The following is an 18,077-nucleotide window of genomic DNA, read 5'->3' on the forward strand; positions in this document are numbered from 1 at the left end:
CAATGATGGTTTATTTTTGCAGTATAGAATAGAACAGAATATAATAGGATACCATATATCAGAATAGAATAGAATAGAATAGAATAGAATATATCAGAATAGAATAGAATAATATACCATATATCAGAATAGAATAGAACAGAATAGAATAGAATAATATAACATATATCAGAATAGAATAGAATAGAATAGAATAGAATAGAATAGAATAGAATAGAATAGAACAGAATAGAATGCCATATATCCGAGCAATATGTTGAGTGATAAGTTACACATTTAGCTTTTGATTTGTGTTGCCTGTGTGGTGGTGTGAGGGACAGTTGTGTGACTAACATTGACCAGATCCTCTGTTCCCTGTTTGCATGGGGCCTGTGGACAAGTCAATCCAAGGGTTTTATGTTTGTGTGTATGTGGGTGACTGACTCGGTCAAGTATGTCCCCCTGTGCTGCTGATACATCTCAGGAATGTTTTCTTTAACAACAGCAGAAGGAGGGTTGCACTGTTCATTTCTATTTCTCAGTCCTTCTCTCCCTTTCTAATTTTCTCCCCAAAGGAGGAGGAAGTTGTTCAGCAGGAGAAAGTTGCACAAGCGAGAGTGTGTGTTTTTGAGTAAATGCCTTCAGATGTGTCATATTTTTCTTTGACGTATATATGGACACTTAGATGCGTGAAATACTTCCTCCAGGTGCAGAAAGGCCTGGTAGCTAAAAAGCAGTGTGAACTAAAGGAAAATTAAATGGTCAGGAGGTCACCGGTTTGCTGTGAGTGTTTGCACGAATGTCTCCCTGCGTTTTCATTTTACAGTGCTTGTAGTTGCACACACATCGCTACCACACTTGAAAATGAAACCATATGTTTCCTGATGGTCATCATATGAACATGGCCTCTGTGAGAACTACTACAATCTGCCCTGGGAAAGTCCTTACTCAAATATCACCTACCACCATTCCCACTGCTGCCAAAACACAGTCACACTGAGCCATAGGATGTTTTCTTAGGAGTAGTCTGTTAAAAACATTATGTCATATGTTTTCTGCAGCCTGACCTGCTGTCGACAGTGGGCTTCCTAATTAAAGTTTAGCAAAAGAAAAGCCATTTGGCTCATGATGAATCAAAACAACTGATAGTTTTGAAGCATTAATGTAAACCGAGAGTAGATTGTACATAAATCTGTTAATCAGGGTGTAATAGGAAGACATAGGAAAGAATAAGCGCAGCATTTTTCTCTTGTGGTGTAACTTAAATCATCAAATATCAGTCTGTCAAAGTGCTGCACTGATTAAACACTTAAACTCACAGCAAACCATTAATCTAATTGGGATTTGAGTCAAACTTATGTCTTTATTCATAAATGTCACATTCAGCCATAATGAATAGTTATATAAAACATCTGTGGTCAAGGCTAAAATTATAAATCCTAAAGATGTTAAAGTTTCAAAACATATTTGGTAAATACTGTTTAGATGAATAAGAATCATGTTGGGCTTTAAATGAAAAAAAGTACATTTACTGCGACTTATTCAAGCATCTCATTTAATGTTTGAAAGTGAAATTGAGCATATATTGAATATATTTAAAACTGTATCTGCTAATTCTTTTTTTGTATTTTTTTTTCATGGATATACTTTAATGTCAATGTTTTTTGCACATATTGTAGAAAGAATTTAAAAAAAAAAAAGCTTAGACCAAGGTTTTAAGGAATTTTTAAATATCATTGTTGTCTTGGAGCTGCTGTATCTGACCTGTGCTCCCACTGGAAACCCTCCAGTTTGAGTATGTGCTTGGTGGACCTAACCTTTTTCAGATTGGATATGGCTGTGAAATGTAGAGAGCCTCTTTTTTCTAATACCATATATAGTTAGGTTTTTTTAGTTTTCTATAGAGAACATAATAAGCTACAGAAAACCAAATAGAGCGATGAATCCCTTTCCTTTTCAGAGACATTGAGACTGTTATACCTTGTACGTCTCGTCTGTTTCATTCTTGATTTACTATATTTACTGAGCTCTCCCCAGACACTGGCCTGAGCTGCCTGGATTATGAGATGCTGTTGTGTAGCCGGAGCTCATCCTGCATATCAGTCCATCAGCATTAACACAGTGTGCGTTCAAACAAATAGCTCTGCGCTTCACTCCCTCTGGTTTCATTTTAGCCCCAGCCTGTTTGATAATGCTCACTTGTTTACCTGGATGTTGTCATTGTTTGGTCTGATGCAGATAAACTTAGATAGCACTGATATTTTTTATCATGGGAGAAACATGTACATGTACAAGTGCACATAAGTGTACTGTACTAATACCAGCATGCGTGCATGGATGAAAACATCAAGGACAAGCTGATACTTTTTATTATGTAGCCTCCTTGTATGTATGACCATTAAGTGTGTATGAGCACCATATGCTGGAAGAAGCGCAGATGTCCCATTCGTATGGATATGTCAATAATATGCGGCTACGCCTGTTGGTGTGGCATTAGTGGATGGCAGTTGCTCAGAGCCCAATCAGCAACAATACACCGCATGCTAGATGAAATCGGAAAGCTGTCAGACGGAGCGTAATGGAAATATATAGCCCTCGTTCAGAATATGGAGGAGGGTTTTCTCTCTACTCTGCTCTGTCTCCTTCGTCTTGTTCGTCCCTCTCTTCATCTCTGTGTGACTCTCCCTTCTGTCAGGGTATTGCGTTTTTCCTATGCGAGGAGTAGCAGATTTGACTGAGGAAGCCTAAAGGATACAGATACAGAACGGGTCAGCAGCACCACCAATGACTGCAGCCCACGACTGTGGTCACCGTTCAGAATTTTATTGTATAATTAGTTGCTTCTTTCATTTTTGTCTTCCTGTTTTGTGTGAAATTGTTTAAGGAATAGTATGCTGCCTTCCGCCTTCTAAACTGGTTTTAAAGGAGCAGCAGGGAACTTTCTCATAACAGATGTAAGATTTTCCTTAAAAAAAAACAAAAAACAAAAGAACAAAAGAAAAAAAAATTATATATAGACTAGTAAAATAATACCATTTTGTTTGATTTCTAGCCCATAATAGGTGTGTGGTGGTGTATTTTCCTGCAGTTGCATTGCTGTGTGGGTGTATTTGTCTCTGGGTTTGCTTGTCTCAGAGTGAATGCAGGACTGAGATATAAACACCTCAGGATGAAGCTTGTGGTTTGACTAGATTCACTCAGAAACTTCCCTTATTGTTGTACAAAAGTGTGGCCATATTTGTGCTTTAAAACATAACTGCTGTGGAACAGCTGGAAAACAACACTTAATTTCTGTTGGTCTGCCTGTGTTGTCATTAATATTGCTCCACTGACAGAATAAAGGAAGACAAAGGGATTTAGTTTAGATGAAGGACTCATCTACCCATCAAGGAAAAAGTGGTGGTTAAACAAAACGGTGAGACTCTTAACATTAACCAAAAAGAGTTTAACCCTACAAATGTCTTATTTGCTTCATAGGAAGTGTGTGTAGGTCGTGTGATCAGATTTAACTGTGAGTGGAATCTCCCCAGGCCAATCAACCATCATCATAATCTGATTAACATGTTTGATGTGAAAACAGACAGAAATCTCAATTAAAATAGCTGTTATATCATCGGAAGTGAATTTAGTGTTTGTTGATGTGGACAGTAAGAAGCTGAATGAGAAGCTACGTTCACTTCTGTAATAACTGCAGCAGTGAAAAGATAAACATCGGGGTCTCTGAAGATACAAAATGACGAATTTTCTATTCCTACCCAGAGGTGATAATATATATTTAACCTGTCATAGATTAATGACACATTCTATAGAAATGACATTATTATGTTAGACATGATAGGGTCACTACATGATTATTGATGATGTTTGGTGCATTAGTTTTATTTTTGCGGATGTACCCTATAACACGAAGAATAGAATATATACAGTGAATTAAATAAGTTGAACCCCAAAGGCCCCTCAGGCAAATTGCCTCATTCCATGTAAAAATAGTAATATAGTAGAATATCCCCACAGGAACCGGAGTAAATACGCCTTATTAAACATAATGTAACCGACAATTACAGCACATAACTGTGATGGATGTGGATTACGCTGTGCATAAGTGTGTGATTATTGTGCTTACAGTAGAGTGGACCTGCAATCAGACCTGCTCTGGAAGGTTCCACTCTGTTATGAATGAAGGGGTGTGTAGTCCTGGAGGAGAACCAACGGATCTGATTGGCTGCAGAGGCAAAGCTCTTGAGCACGTTGTGGTGTTTTTGCAGCTGGATCACGTGTATCTTCATATAGGGGCTCTTCTCCTCTGTGATTTGTATGTACGCTATCTCTTCATCTGTCCTCCTCACTGCTCAGAGGGGTAAATGAAAGTAAGCAGGAGAGGGAGGGAGGGAGTGAGGGAGAAAGGGAGGGCGAGCTGTGGCTCTGGGGAGAAAAAGAGTAAGAAAAGGCATGAGATGAGATATGAGCAGCAGAGTCAGAGTGTGGTCATGGTTTTTTTATCATGGAAGTTGAAGAGATGATTTCAAGGTAGGAAATATGAGAAGTGATGATAAAGGAATGGAAAGGAGGAAGAAAATGAAAAGGTGAACCTGCAAAATATGTCATTATGCATTTAAAGGACACTGAATATTCTTTAAAGCTGAAAATTGTTCTTTGTTTATGTTCAAGCAATGTGTTGTACAGTTGCTGTAAAGGTGCAGTGTGTAACATTCAAGGGGATTTAGGATGATGTCATTACAGAGAAAGGTATATACTATTGGTAATTATGTTTAGTTTGTTATGCATGCAAAAAAAAAAAATCTTACAAGGTTTATATCTATAGAAGGAGTGGTATTCTTGTCTATTTTTTCATTTTACAGCAGGTAATATCCAGCATCATTCAGATACTTTATTATCACCCAACATGCTCAGGTGTGCATCACAGTTAATACACCCTTACAAATATAGGAACTAAAGTCAGGGAATCAAACAACTGAAAATACACACCTTACTTCTGCAGCTCTCTCTTCTCTCAGTCCACATCAACATAGTAAATATAAACACAGATGGCCTGATACCGTTTAATGCCGTTATGGGAAAGCAAACCCATTTTTCTAAGCTTCCACATAGAGACACTGAGTCGAGCTATATTCACCTCCAGGTTGCATCTGATAGAATCTGGTCAGCAATTACAGTTCTCAATCATGTATTTAATCCTTCTACCTGTCTGAGAATGCCTGCGAGTAGCCAAAATCTCTTTCAAGCACTGGAGCTAAAATTCCCAGAAGAGATGAACCAAACAATGGCTGACTCTAAGGAGGGATATGCCCGCTCTTTGTTATAGTCTGCAATACTACAGCTAAATGTTACTAAATATCACACAAAGAACCTTTAAAAGCCTGTTTCAACCTTCAAACCAAATGATGACTGCTCCTATTTTTAATATCCATTTAATCTCAGTTTACGTTCCAGAAACACCTCTACATGTTCAATCAGTTATTCTATTGCTTAACAGGGAGGCGGTTTCCCAGATGGGTGTGAATTTGACATTGCACTTTTGCTGGAGTAGTACAGGACAACCTCACAGATTTTATCACCGTTGTACTGAAAAGACAGAACTCCCTGGCCACAGAATGTATGGATTAAACAATTGAAAGTAAATAAAACTCTCAGACTGTTACTTGTCCAAGATTGATCCAAGATTATTGTGGTAAAGCCTAAATAAAAGCTGTAGTTCCTTCTCTCTCTTCTTCCTCTTCTCCTGTTTCGCCTCTGTCTTGTTTATTCCTTCATTTTTTTCCCTTGTTCCCTCTGTTACATCATCTAGTGTTAAATATCAGCCACTTACTCACTCAAAATTTAGGTTTTTCCCTTGGACAAATACCAGCAACTCACAATTTCCTCCGTGGTGATACAATGATATCCACAGAAGCAGAATGTAAATGCACATACTTGTTTCTGCAGTATAAATGGTGTGTGTGTGTGTGTGTGTGAGTGTGTGTGTGTGTATATAATAGTGGCCAGATGATTATTTTTTCAAGTGTGTATGAACACATGCAGTATTCAGTCCCTATAGGGCCCATTCTTTCGTCTTCTCTCTTCTTCTCTCCTCTCCCGGCATTAGATGTCCATCATATCTCTCTCCTTCATGTGTATGTCCCTCTGCCCAGTTTTACACTCATTACAGCGCTGTTTTCACCCGGGGCTGCAGGTCCCCAGGGAACACCAACAATGTTCTGACAGGGGCCCCTGAAGGAACAGAAAACGGCTAAAGGTCCTGTGAACATGAGAGCCTCCCAAGTTCAAAATAACCTTTAAAATGCTCTCATTTAGTAGTGGCCACAATATACTGTAACTGAATGGACCTGCATACTTCATTGTAAAGGTCAAGAAGACACAGTTATACATGTTTCATTACTTTCTTTGATGTCATTGCAGGGGTGCATTTCTTTATTTTGTCTGATTTGCTGCAGCTCTTTAAAGTCAAGTAGCCTATGCAGGATACAAGTGAATGTGCATCATGTAAATGCTAGGAGCATAGACAATAGTGGTGAACCAAAAGGGATTTAGGGAAACATTCTGGTTTTAACCATTGCCTGTGTTATGCAGACAGGAAGCCATAGATTTCCCCTGACAACCCTCACCAACCTGACATACTTTTGGAATTTGAACTTGTTGAATGATATACTGACCATGACGCTGGTTTCATGCAGCATGTGTAACAGAGAATCAAGCTTTCCATCTTGAATTTCACTGTGTTTTAGTGCCTCAATAAATAAACCTAACCTGCCGTTTCCTCCATGTCTCCTCTTTTCTTCTCTTCTTTCACCCACATGTGCCCCTCTTATTTTTCACCATTTTCTCTCATATTACTTTGTTGAAACCTTCTGTTCTTCTCATTTGCTTTGACTTTTACCCCTCAAACTGGCTCATGTGTTCTGTCACTGACCCATTTCCTTCACATCTGACATTGTTTGCATCCATCCATCTTAATCTCCTCCCCTCTTCCCCTCTGCCCTCTCCTCATCCTTTGCATTATTCCCCCTACACTATCATATCTCATATCCCTCTTTCTCTTCCTTTCACTCTCTTTCACAGAACCATGAGAGGGAAACAGCTCTCCACTGTGCAGCCCAGTATGGACACTCTGATGTGGTTTCAGTGCTTCTTCAGGAGCTGACCGACCCTACCATGCGGAACAGCAGACAGGAGACGCCTCTGGACCTGGCAGCACTGTATGGACGATTACAGGTTAGGAAGAGAGTTATAATGAGACATAATGATCCCACTAATACTCCACTAAACACTATATTCCATTAGGATATTCTCAGTTTAGTCTTTTTTCTAAGTGGAACATTGTCAGACCAAGGCATGATGTAAGATATGACTATTATTCTGATTTTATGAGGATTCTTTATAATATGTGTCTCATTTATGGGTTTGTTACAATCTGCCCCCATTACACTCAGCTGATGAAGAAATAAATGTCCTCTTAGTCCACATTTCTGGACAGAAGGATAAACAAACCTATTTGTCAACAAGTTTTTGAATGTGAGCAAATAAATAACTGCCATCTGGAAGATTCATTTTCATTTACCACTTAAACAGCTTAATATTGTCTAAAAATGTTTTAAGGAAACATTCAATTCAATAAATGTGTTTATTTGATTTGTTTTATTACAACAAACTATGAAAGCAAACTAGAACCAAAAGGGACAAAAAAAAAAATCAATAAATGAGTCAATGAATGAATAAATACAAATAATTCTCATAGTTGAATCAAAGATACATATAGTACATATAAAACAATAAGAAAATACAACAAGAGCACAAATACTACCAAAGCAAAGTGTACTTGTTTTTGCACATTTTCACCTTTAATAACTGCTACAGCGGTCCCTCCAGACCATTAAATATGATTCTTATATAATTTTGCTCTCACTAGTTAATTAAAATAATGCATTTTCTGTCATCAGGTTAATAATAATGAATTTGGTCATTTTTAAAATAATTTTTGTGTGTGTAGACAGTATTTCTTCAAGAAACTCATTAGCTGAGTGTGGTCATTTTACAGTACTCATGTGTCAAATTTATAGCTTCAAAAAGACTTTCGTGTTATGTTGAAGGTTATACTTGCTTTAATCATTTACAAAAAGTAGTTTTATCCCAGATCAGATGTGGACATTGATCCCAGTTCATTTGTCAAAGTATTATTTAGGATGTAATTGGTAATCTGTTGAAAAAGGGTTACCAAAAAAAGTACAATGTAGTGTTAGAGCATACACCTTTTTAACATTTTCATAATATTAGTTTGTTACAGTGCTGCCAAGCCCATTTGTTACGAAAAGTCTTAACAGTTATTTTTTGCATCACAGTGAAAAACAAACACACATGGACATCCATATAAAAGAGATGAAAAACAACTTGATCCACCGGTGCTGAAGGACTGGTTGAAAATTGTTGATGAAATTCACAAAATGAAGAGATTAACATTTATGCTGAGGCTGCAAGCTGAACTTTACATACTAAAAAGGAGCAAATGGATTAGTTTCTTTAAATACAGTTAATGTGTGGTTTGTCTCATAGTCCTATAAAATGCTATATAAACTGCTGCTCTAAAAATGGAATTAATTAGGTAACTTGATTGCTATTTTATAACTGTAACCTAAATTATCATTACTATTAGATTGGGACTATTATCTGTTGCCGGTTGTTTGTTATGTTCTGTATGACAAAATGATAAATAACATAAAAACTAAGTGTTCAAAAGAAAGAGTTGAAAAACATAAAATAGAGACTAAAGCATGCAGTGTACATATGTAAACCAGATACTTCTTACAATTAGATGAGCGGGCATTTAGTGTACATAAAATGTCAGCATATTACATTAAAGCCTAAGTGCTTCCTGCCATCACCATTCCATCTATCAATCATCAACAGTTACAGAATAATCACCATCAACCGCCACTGACCATAAGTCATACAACTTTTATAGACCGGATCGTAGTGAGCATTTAACATTTGATTTGTGGGTGGCAGAGAGAAAAAAGTATCTTAGGCTTTTACTTCAAATGTCTCTCTAGAGGGGAGAAACCCAAACCTCCGTAAGAGAAAGACAGACATTGATTTGTGCTTTCGGTTGCTCCATGGTATCCTCTATTTTGGATCATTTTATTTGTACTTATCATTGTAAAACAAAAAAAAAAATTACTGAATGAGTGATTAGTAGTACAGGGTGGAGGCCTGTGTGGGATTGTACGTCTGTTTCTACGGAGGGAAGGATTTTCAGGGGGATTTAATACCTCTACATGCATGGAGTCTCTGAAAAAGCTCCTTGCTGGGCTGGCAGGTGAGAAGAACCAGCTGGTGACTCCATCTGCACTTTCCCCAGGACAACAGTGGGAGTTAGCGGTGACAAGGGCCACTGTGCACAGGGATCAGCCCTTCCAAATCAGGAATGGCTGCCGTTGTATACATGGAGAAATATATCCCACACATACAATGTTTTTTTATGCCCCACATGCAGACAAATCAACATTTTTTAAAAACTCTGTGCCAAAAATGTGACGAACTACACACATGAAGTGCCACATAAAGTACAAATGGTTGCTGATGTTCAAATGCAGTCACATTTTCTCCTTGCTAAGGTAGCCAGTAATTGCAGTCAAGCCGTACAGGTTTGCCTGAGTGTGAATGAATAATTTATAACAGCACGGTATTTCACTCTCACTTTCTCTGCATAATAATGAAGGGAAATCCCTATGGTGGAAGCTACTGCTGTGTGGAGCTGTAACTAACACAGGGCAAAAGTTTACTGTACACGTACAGTAGACGCATGCACAAAGACATACATTAGAGGAGAGGCTTTTGAGGGAACTGACTGCTGAGCTGATTTATTTAAGACATCATCTATGCTCAAACAATGAGCGAGTTCTGCGACAACGGTCAAAACAAATGATTGGACCCTCCAGTTGCGCTTGCACTGATTGACAGGTCTTTTAATACAACAAGTTATACAAGAAAACAACTGAGGGAATCATTATTAATGTTGAACAATACCTTAGAGGGGTTATATGTAAAACTGATATTGAAAACCCTCAACAGCAGGGGAGTCGCGTGTCAAAACACACTTACAACTACAAAAATTGTCAATGAATCAACGTTGTGTATCCACAGGCTTTAATAATCACTGAATAAAGTATAAAGCTCATTGTTTAATGCTATACACGTCTGTATCACGGTGTTATAATGTCAAAAGTAACACAGTGTCTTACAAGCTTCACATAGGTTACTGCATTAACCAAGAATTTACATTATATCTGTGTTTGCTTAGCTCTGTTTTTAAACAGAACACAGCCGCAATAAGACCCCAAATCTCTGTTTTCCATATGATTTGGTTTGTTTGGAACGACAGACAAGGTCGCATCTGTGACAGTTTAGTCTGAACTATGAATAAACAAACAGTGAACTTATTAAACATAATGATAATACCTTCATACTTTCGTAATGAAACTCACCCATGTAGAAAAAAACGCTACAATTTCAGCATCAAACTCCATTTCTTTAATTTAGAGCTATGTTCAGTGGTGAAAACAACAATAAAACTTCTAGGTCTAACTTTTTTTGCCCATATATGACTTATATCTGATTTTTTTATGTCAGTCTGAACAGCACAAATCCAGTTTTTTCAAATAAGACCCAGGTCACTTTCATATGTAGTCCTAAATCAGACACATATCTAATGTTTTGCAATATGACCTTAGTCTGAATGGTCATGTTGCATTCAATCTGACTTTTACGTCATTGAAATGCAACATCATCACGTCTCTGCACCAGAGGAGATGGAACTAGACAAGATCCAGATACTTTGTGTGCTGTGTGACAAAACATCTTCTTCTGCGTATGTGGATCACTTCAGGACTGTAGTCTGTTCACTCATGAGCCTGATGGCAGCTTCATTTAAATTAAAATGTGAAAAAACACGCAAAAAAAGCAGATTTCAACAAAAAATGTGAATGGAGCATGAAGTCTTGGAGTGTCAACATAGTGTAAAAGTTGTTTATTAGTGGTTCTCATCCCTGCTTGTCGCTTTCTGAAAGTGCATATCTCTACCTTCCAATACATTGACAATGTAATAGTGTTAAGAATAATAAAGAGTTATGAAGTTTTGTCAAAGATGAGTATTTTAAAGTAGAAATGCTATATATAACTCCTCTAAAACAGTGATATTCCCCATTCCCCAACATTTCCCTCTTTCCTATCAGTCTACTGTGTTGTTGCTGACATGTGACTATCTTGTTTTATGCGCAGGTGGTGTGCATGTTGGTGAGTGCTCACCCCAACCTCATGACCAGCCACACTCGCCGACACACTCCGCTTCACCTGGCTGCACGCAATGGACATCACAGCACCGTCCAGACCCTGCTCGAGGCTGGCATGGACGTCAACTGTGTGGTAAGAATCATTAAAAATCTGACTTTGATTGTCCTCTATTATGTCTCTGTGGTGGCCTGGATGCATTTTGTTTTCGGGTTGTCCACTTGTCCCTTTATCCACTGGTCCTATTTTCAGAGGAAGGATGTCTTGGGGACATCTTGAGGGAATGCCTTCAAATTTGGGACAAATGTTCACTTGGACTCAAGGATGAGCTGATTGGAAAGGTTTTTCACAAGGTCACTCACAAAACAGGAATGAGTCCATAACTCCAGATTTCATACACTAATAAGGTCAAAATTTTACACAAATGTAAAATATGATAAAACGGTGTGATGGCATTTGATATGCAAAAGGTGAAAGATAATCTAAGTTTTGCTTGCGGCAAAACTTACTTATGACAAAAACCTAGAACACTGCTGCTTCTGAAATACAGCATCATACTTTGCATTACAGGTATTATTGTTCAACATACTTTGGAGTCAGTGATAACATGTATCTTTGCGAATGGTCTGCTTATGGTGTAAATATTGTCACTTCCAGGGAGCCTCGTTGCGAGTTGGAGGTATACAACCATGGAAAGACCTAACACTATCTCTACTGGTCTGTCAAATTTGGAAAAGCATGATGAGTGTGTCTTTTTGACTCATGAAAAATGTGACCCCTTGTCACCATCTTCCAGATAGAACAATCTAATCCAATAGTCATAGGTCAACAACTCCCTTTGATTGATTGTGTTTTTCATATCAGTATCTACTACATCTAAAATACCATTAGGAACACATTTGTTGTTAGGTTTGGTATGCTGTCATTAGTGCTGCATTGGATTGTGGGATATTTATACTGCTGTGGTGTCCAGCACTTTCACATTGTAATATTTTCTTGGAAGTAGTGCAATTTATGTACCTTTTTTTTTTCTTGAGTTTTGGACATACTAAATAATCTGTTTTGGCATGTATATATGGATTTGTGAAGTAACATAATACTAAAGACTACATGCTTCAGTACTTAGAGGTAAATGTAATTTTTCACGTTTGGAAAGATGCTTTTCTTTGCAGTTTTGCACATTTCATGGAAGTACTGACAAATGATTAGGCTAATATGTAAAAAAACCACTTAAACAATATATAATTAATCCAGTAGTTATGTAGCCAGTTTTAGGGTGAATTGTCTACAGATGCAGTGTGTTGTGTTTGGTTGGTTTGTGGAGAGTTATTTACAGCATCGAGTAATGACATGGGATGTGACTTTATCATCTTAAAAAATTGGATTTTACTGCAAGTGGAGAAGAATGTCATTTCTTTATCCTTTTGTTTGAATAAATCTTTGAAAGTCTCTTGCTGTATATATCTGTCCTCTTTCATCTCTGCTGTATGTGAATATTTTAAGAGCTGCTGTCTTTACTTTAATAAAAGAGAATACAGAAGTTTCCTTTGGAAGTATGTATAGTTTTCACACATTAGGACTTTTAGACTGCACGTATGCAGTACATGCCGCCCATTGTGTGGTGTTAGAGAGGGATGAATAATTGATTGGGAGAAAAGACTGAGAGGAGGATGAGGGTAAGGACAGGGTGTCCCTGAGAGGTCAACAGAGTTCACAGTCTTTTTTTTCTGTTCTTCTTCATCAACTGCACACCACATCAACGGTTAAGGTAACACAAATACAGAGCTGTGTCACAGTATGCAGCGTTTCATCTCTGCTGTTTTCTGACACACTGTTTGGATTTCTCTACTCTGGATTCATTTGCATTTTGTCTTTTTTTGTATTCGTATGTGTGGAAGATTCAAACACAGCTTTGTCCCAACTCTTTCTGGGCCATTTATTTCTTTGCAAAGCCTTGTCAGAAGCAGCCATGCTTTGCTGCTTTCTTATACTCTGTTTTCTTCCTCTAGAGACCAAACTATCTCCGCCAAACTATTTGACTTTACTCACTTGTAAGTGTTCTAAGTGTGGAAAACATACTCCTTTACTGTTCATAGCAGTCTCTTAAGATTTAGACTTCAAGTGTATGTGAAATGTAGCGTTCAAGACAGCTTGTGAGGAGGTCAATACATGTCTCAAAACGTCTGAAATAAAAGAAATGAAACTACTTGTTGTGAAAGGCGAAGTGGAAGGTTACAGTTATTCAGTTATTTTGTTTCAAAAGTGTAAATAATGTAGAGTCCCAAAAGTCCTGTTGTTGCCCTAGATTTAAGTTTGACATACATTGATCAAACAGATCATATGAAAGGAACTGGAAATGTTTTTAAACAGGTAAAGTCAAATGTACTGAGGTTAAGAGCTCAAGTGTAGTTGTCATTGACTTTACTATTTGTCTGTTCTTATTTTTCATGTTCATCAAATAACATTATTAATTCACTGATAATCCACAACATTCTGACCACTGACAGGAGAGGTGTGATAATATGGATTATTTCATGACAATCACACCTTTCACAAGGTTGGATATATTAAGCCACAAATCCTTGAAACTGTTGTGTTAGAAACGGCAAAATGATCAACATAAGGAACTGAGTGACTTTGACCAGGTCCATACTGTAACGGTGATGAGGGGGTCAGAGCATGTCCACAACTGCAGGTCTTCCTGTTAACTGGTGGGCTAAGGGAAGATATCCCAATCTCAGGCTGTATTCAGAATGATGTCTTTCTACATATTATTAGTTTGATGTTGTTCTGTTTTTGAGTTTAACAATTCATACAAAAATATTAGTAGGTGAATATATGGGACATTTGCTGAATTATTTTTGCAGCATCATCATAGACAACAGCCTTAAAACAACATATAAATCAGTTATTAGTGTGTTGTAAAGTCAGTAGCATCTTTGATGCTTAAAAATCCTTTTATTCAAATGCGTTGTGTTTAACGTATTTGTTGGTAGATGTTAAATGGTGGAGATAAACCTGTATGAGCTGTGTGTATTTTCCAACACAGTAAACAACATAAAGCTGTGGATCCCACATGCTTGTATTCAGTGGGAGGTGTTTTGAGCCCAGATGCATGTGTGGCCATTGGCCACACTTAGATGTTTCTAGTAGGGTTTTGTTTGATCCTGGGATATGTGGCTCAGTTCTGTTAGGTGATCATAAAAGACTGGAGGAAGACTAGCTTTAAGGGTTTGAGGCTCAGTCAGATTCAAAGTCTTGACAATTTGCTGACACTGAATCAAGAAACAAGACAGTTCAGACTGAAGAGGAGCTGCAGAAGCAGGCACCAATCAATACACCCTTACAGTCTTTTACAAAGAAGAGTCTAGTCTACACTAAAAGTTTCAGCAGTCTGAGTGTGTAGTCAGTACTGTGCTGAGTGACCTTTGGTTTACCGCTGCTGTTGGCAGAATATGATATACTTCATTGTTTATTTGATGTAACACAACAATAACATGTGGCTTAACAGATGTTGTATTCTTCCTTTCCCTCAGTATATGAGTAGTTTCTATACAGGATGGGAAGCAAGTAAACCAGCCTTCTCAATACAATTAATCCTGAGAAGAATGTGAGAATAAGACTGTGCAGTATATTGAATTCATTTGATAAATCATGGTTTACTTTCTGAAAATCATAAAAAATGCAAAGTAACAGCAATTTGTTTTTGTTTATTCCTTGTAATATGTTCATTGGGAATGTATTTTTCCAGTCATATAATCATGTGGCGTATAGTTTTAGTAAATAAAGGATGCTGTTGAGTCAGATTTCTTCTTCATTTCACATAGCTAGAAAACCATGAATTAAAATCATAAGTTGTCCATATCACTCAGCTTGATGTGAAATAAGACAAATCTGTGCCCAGGCATTTGAAAAATATCTGTCATAAAGATACAGCAGCTACACTTCAATTCAGTTCAGTTCAGTTTTATTTGTAGAGCCCAATATCACACCAAGGTCGCCTCACAGGGCTTTACAGAATTCAGACTGTGTTTATACTGTATACATTTGTGCAACTTGACCAGTATGATATTCCTTGTCATATTGGTGCTCTCAAAGAGAAGAGATGCATGACTCAGCGGCAAAGAACCCAGTCATCCCTGCCTTATGTGCTTGTTACAGGGTGAGTGTGTGTGCACATGCATGCTCTGATCTGAAGAGGAAGGCTATGATTCTCTGCAGGGATTTGGCCTCAGGCTGCATGTGTCTAGTGAAGATGAACACTACACTCCTTTGATTTGCCTCTTCTTCTCCACTCCACTTCACTGCTGCACATCTCTCTCTTTCTCCTGTCTCCTCTCTCTTTGTCTCTATGTTAATGAATATTGCTTACCTCTGATTCCGCCAATCATCTCTGCAATTGACGCTTCATTTATGTAATTCTCCCTGTCTAAATGGATGAAAAGTAGTGCATGCAGCAGTTCCTTCTTTACATTGAGGCATTCTTGTGCTATTTAGATACATGACAGTAGAGAAAAGAGATGAAAAAAAGAACAGAGACAGATCAGTGCTCAGAGTTCTTCATCTTCATCTTCAAAGAAAGATATTCCATTTTCTTTTTAACTGCTGATGAAAAGACTTGTTTAGTATGTTTATGAACAACAATAGAAACAACCCTGATGTGGTAACCATGTTGCTGATAGGTGGTTGTTCAGCTATTATGCCTAAAAACAGTGTGCAGGCCTGGTCCTCTATTAAGATGATTACAGCAGTTCAAAACAGGAAGAGTCACTACTTACTGTTGACATACACTACCGGTCAAAAGTTTTAGAACACCCCAATTTTTCCAGTTTTGTTTTGAAATTCAAGCAGTTCAAGTCCAACGAAGAGCTTGAAATGATACAAAGGCAAGCGGTGAACTGCCAGAGGTAAAAAAAAAAAAAAAAAAGGTAAGGTTAATAAAAACTGAAAAATAATGTACATTTCAGAATTATACAAAAAGGCAAACAAGAAATGGGTTAACAACTTAAAGCAGTTCTGCAGCAATGGAGGTTGATCAAGCCTCGAAAGTTGGTGCTGCCAATTCCTACAGGTGTCCCAACGTTTCTGAATTCCTTCCAACCCCCTCTGTCTGCATAAAAGTAGTGTTGGAACACACTTTGGTACCATACCGTTGTGAGCATTATTTGAACAGTATTGTACCGCAGAAAGTAGTGTGTTACCTTTCTGTATAATTCTGAAATGTACATTATTTTTCAGTTTTGTTTAACCTTCCCTTTTTTTTTTTTTTTTTTTTTTTTTAAACTTCTGGCAGTTCACCGCTTACCTTTGCACCATTTCAAGCTGTTCATTGGACTTGAACTGCTTGAATTTCAATACAAAACTGGAAAAATTGGGGTGTTCTAAAACTTTTGACCGGTAGTGTAAATCACCTCTATATCACTGTTTATTTTAAATACATTAAACTGGTGTCATCACTGAAAAAAACTGCTTATTTACTTAACAGGTTTGAAGAATGGTAGGCTATGATTTCCACTTTTACTGATGCTTTTTTTTTTGACAATTGCTGACAATTAGATGAAAAAGCAACAACTGCATGAATGTAGAAGAGGGGACATGCTCAGTGATGACTGACCGAATGAACAGGCTCAGCTGCAGATTGTAAATGGAGTCTGCACTCGAAGGTAATATAGGTGTCTTTTTTGTGAAACGTGTACACTCTCCCTTTTACCTACATCTTTTTCTGTGTTCCTGCCTCTTTTTCTTTATTATCTCCAAGGCTGCGGTTTCAGAGCCGTACTTTTGACAGTGCAGAGTGGGTGCAGTGGTCAGGTCACAGATGGCCACCTTGTGAATTGTCACAAGTGGATATTACTGTGTGTGTGTATTTGAATGTATGGGTTCAGGTCAGTAATTGGAGTCAAGCCACAGTGGTCTGAATGTGAATGAATAATTTATGGAAGTCAGTCACTCTCTCTCTCTCTTCATTCCCACTCTCTCTTTCTATACCTCTCTCCCTCTGTTTCCATAATGATGAGAAGAAATCCCCATAGAGGAGAATCCTGCTGCTCTGTGGGCAGGTATCCAACACAGAGCCATAAGTTCACCATAAACATACACATGTGAACAGACTTGACCTGCTTCTCTAGTTTCTGTTTGCAGTTTTGAAACAGAAAGTCATCTTTGCTTTCAATTCCCGGAAACTCTTTGAGTGAGAATCGCCTTCCCTGTTTCCTTATGACATCGCTGCATAATCGTCATGGGAAACAGGACAGGAAGTGGTATAGAGATGACAGTGGGGGGGCAAGGTTAGGAGGGCAAGCATTGTATGTGTGTGTGTGTGTGTGTGTGTGTGTGTGTGTACGCCTGTTTTTATGTATGCATATGTGCAAGGAGAAGGGGGTGGATCATTTCCTGCGCTCCCACCTCCTCTCACTCACGTGCGGGTAAAAGACCAGCGCCTCAGGCCACATTTTCACAGTTTGATGCAGTCGGTTAAGCTGCAAAGGCAACTACTCATCCTTTTCATTTGGGATTTACGCTGGCAGGACTCTCTTAAAATACCTGTACCATTGACTTTTGAACTTGTGATGGTGCAGGAGTGGCAGTGTCTACTGTGTTACCTCCTCTCTCCAACAATACCTGCTTTGTGCTGAAGACAGACAGTACAGTAAGTTTGGTTCTTCCTCCAGAGGATGAGCCTGTTGACCTGGTGCAGTGTCATGCTGGACTTCCTGGACGCTGCATCAGCAGACCTGGCTGCTGTCCACATAAATCGTCTTCATTAAGGCTGATGGTTTGGTTCAGCCTAGTTTTAGTCG

At 38.1% G+C, this 18,077-nt stretch overlaps 1 protein-coding gene across 6 annotated transcripts in view; it reads left to right on the forward strand.

The window, feature by feature from the left end:
• Positions 1 to 18,077, forward strand: part of anks1b (ankyrin repeat and sterile alpha motif domain containing 1B) — a 258,313-nt gene that overhangs the window by 82,941 nt on the left and 157,295 nt on the right. For 5 of the 6 annotated variants that reach the window (XR_003936737.1, XM_030148434.1, XM_030148435.1 and 2 more), the window contains exons 4-5: positions 7,057 to 7,209; positions 11,269 to 11,412. Coding sequence is in view for 4 of the 6 variants with exons in the window: in XM_030148434.1 (XP_030004294.1) it covers positions 7,057 to 7,209; positions 11,269 to 11,412 (297 nt within the window). In the remaining 2 variants the exon portion in view is untranslated. Of the gene's footprint in view, positions 1 to 7,056; positions 7,210 to 11,268; positions 11,413 to 17,797; positions 17,927 to 18,077 lie in introns of those variants that run through there. The other variant, XM_030148438.1, reaches the window with a different exon arrangement.

This window comes from Sphaeramia orbicularis, chromosome 12 (assembly GCF_902148855.1).
Source record: "Sphaeramia orbicularis chromosome 12, fSphaOr1.1, whole genome shotgun sequence".
Classification (NCBI taxonomy): domain Eukaryota; kingdom Metazoa; phylum Chordata; class Actinopteri; order Kurtiformes; family Apogonidae; genus Sphaeramia; species Sphaeramia orbicularis.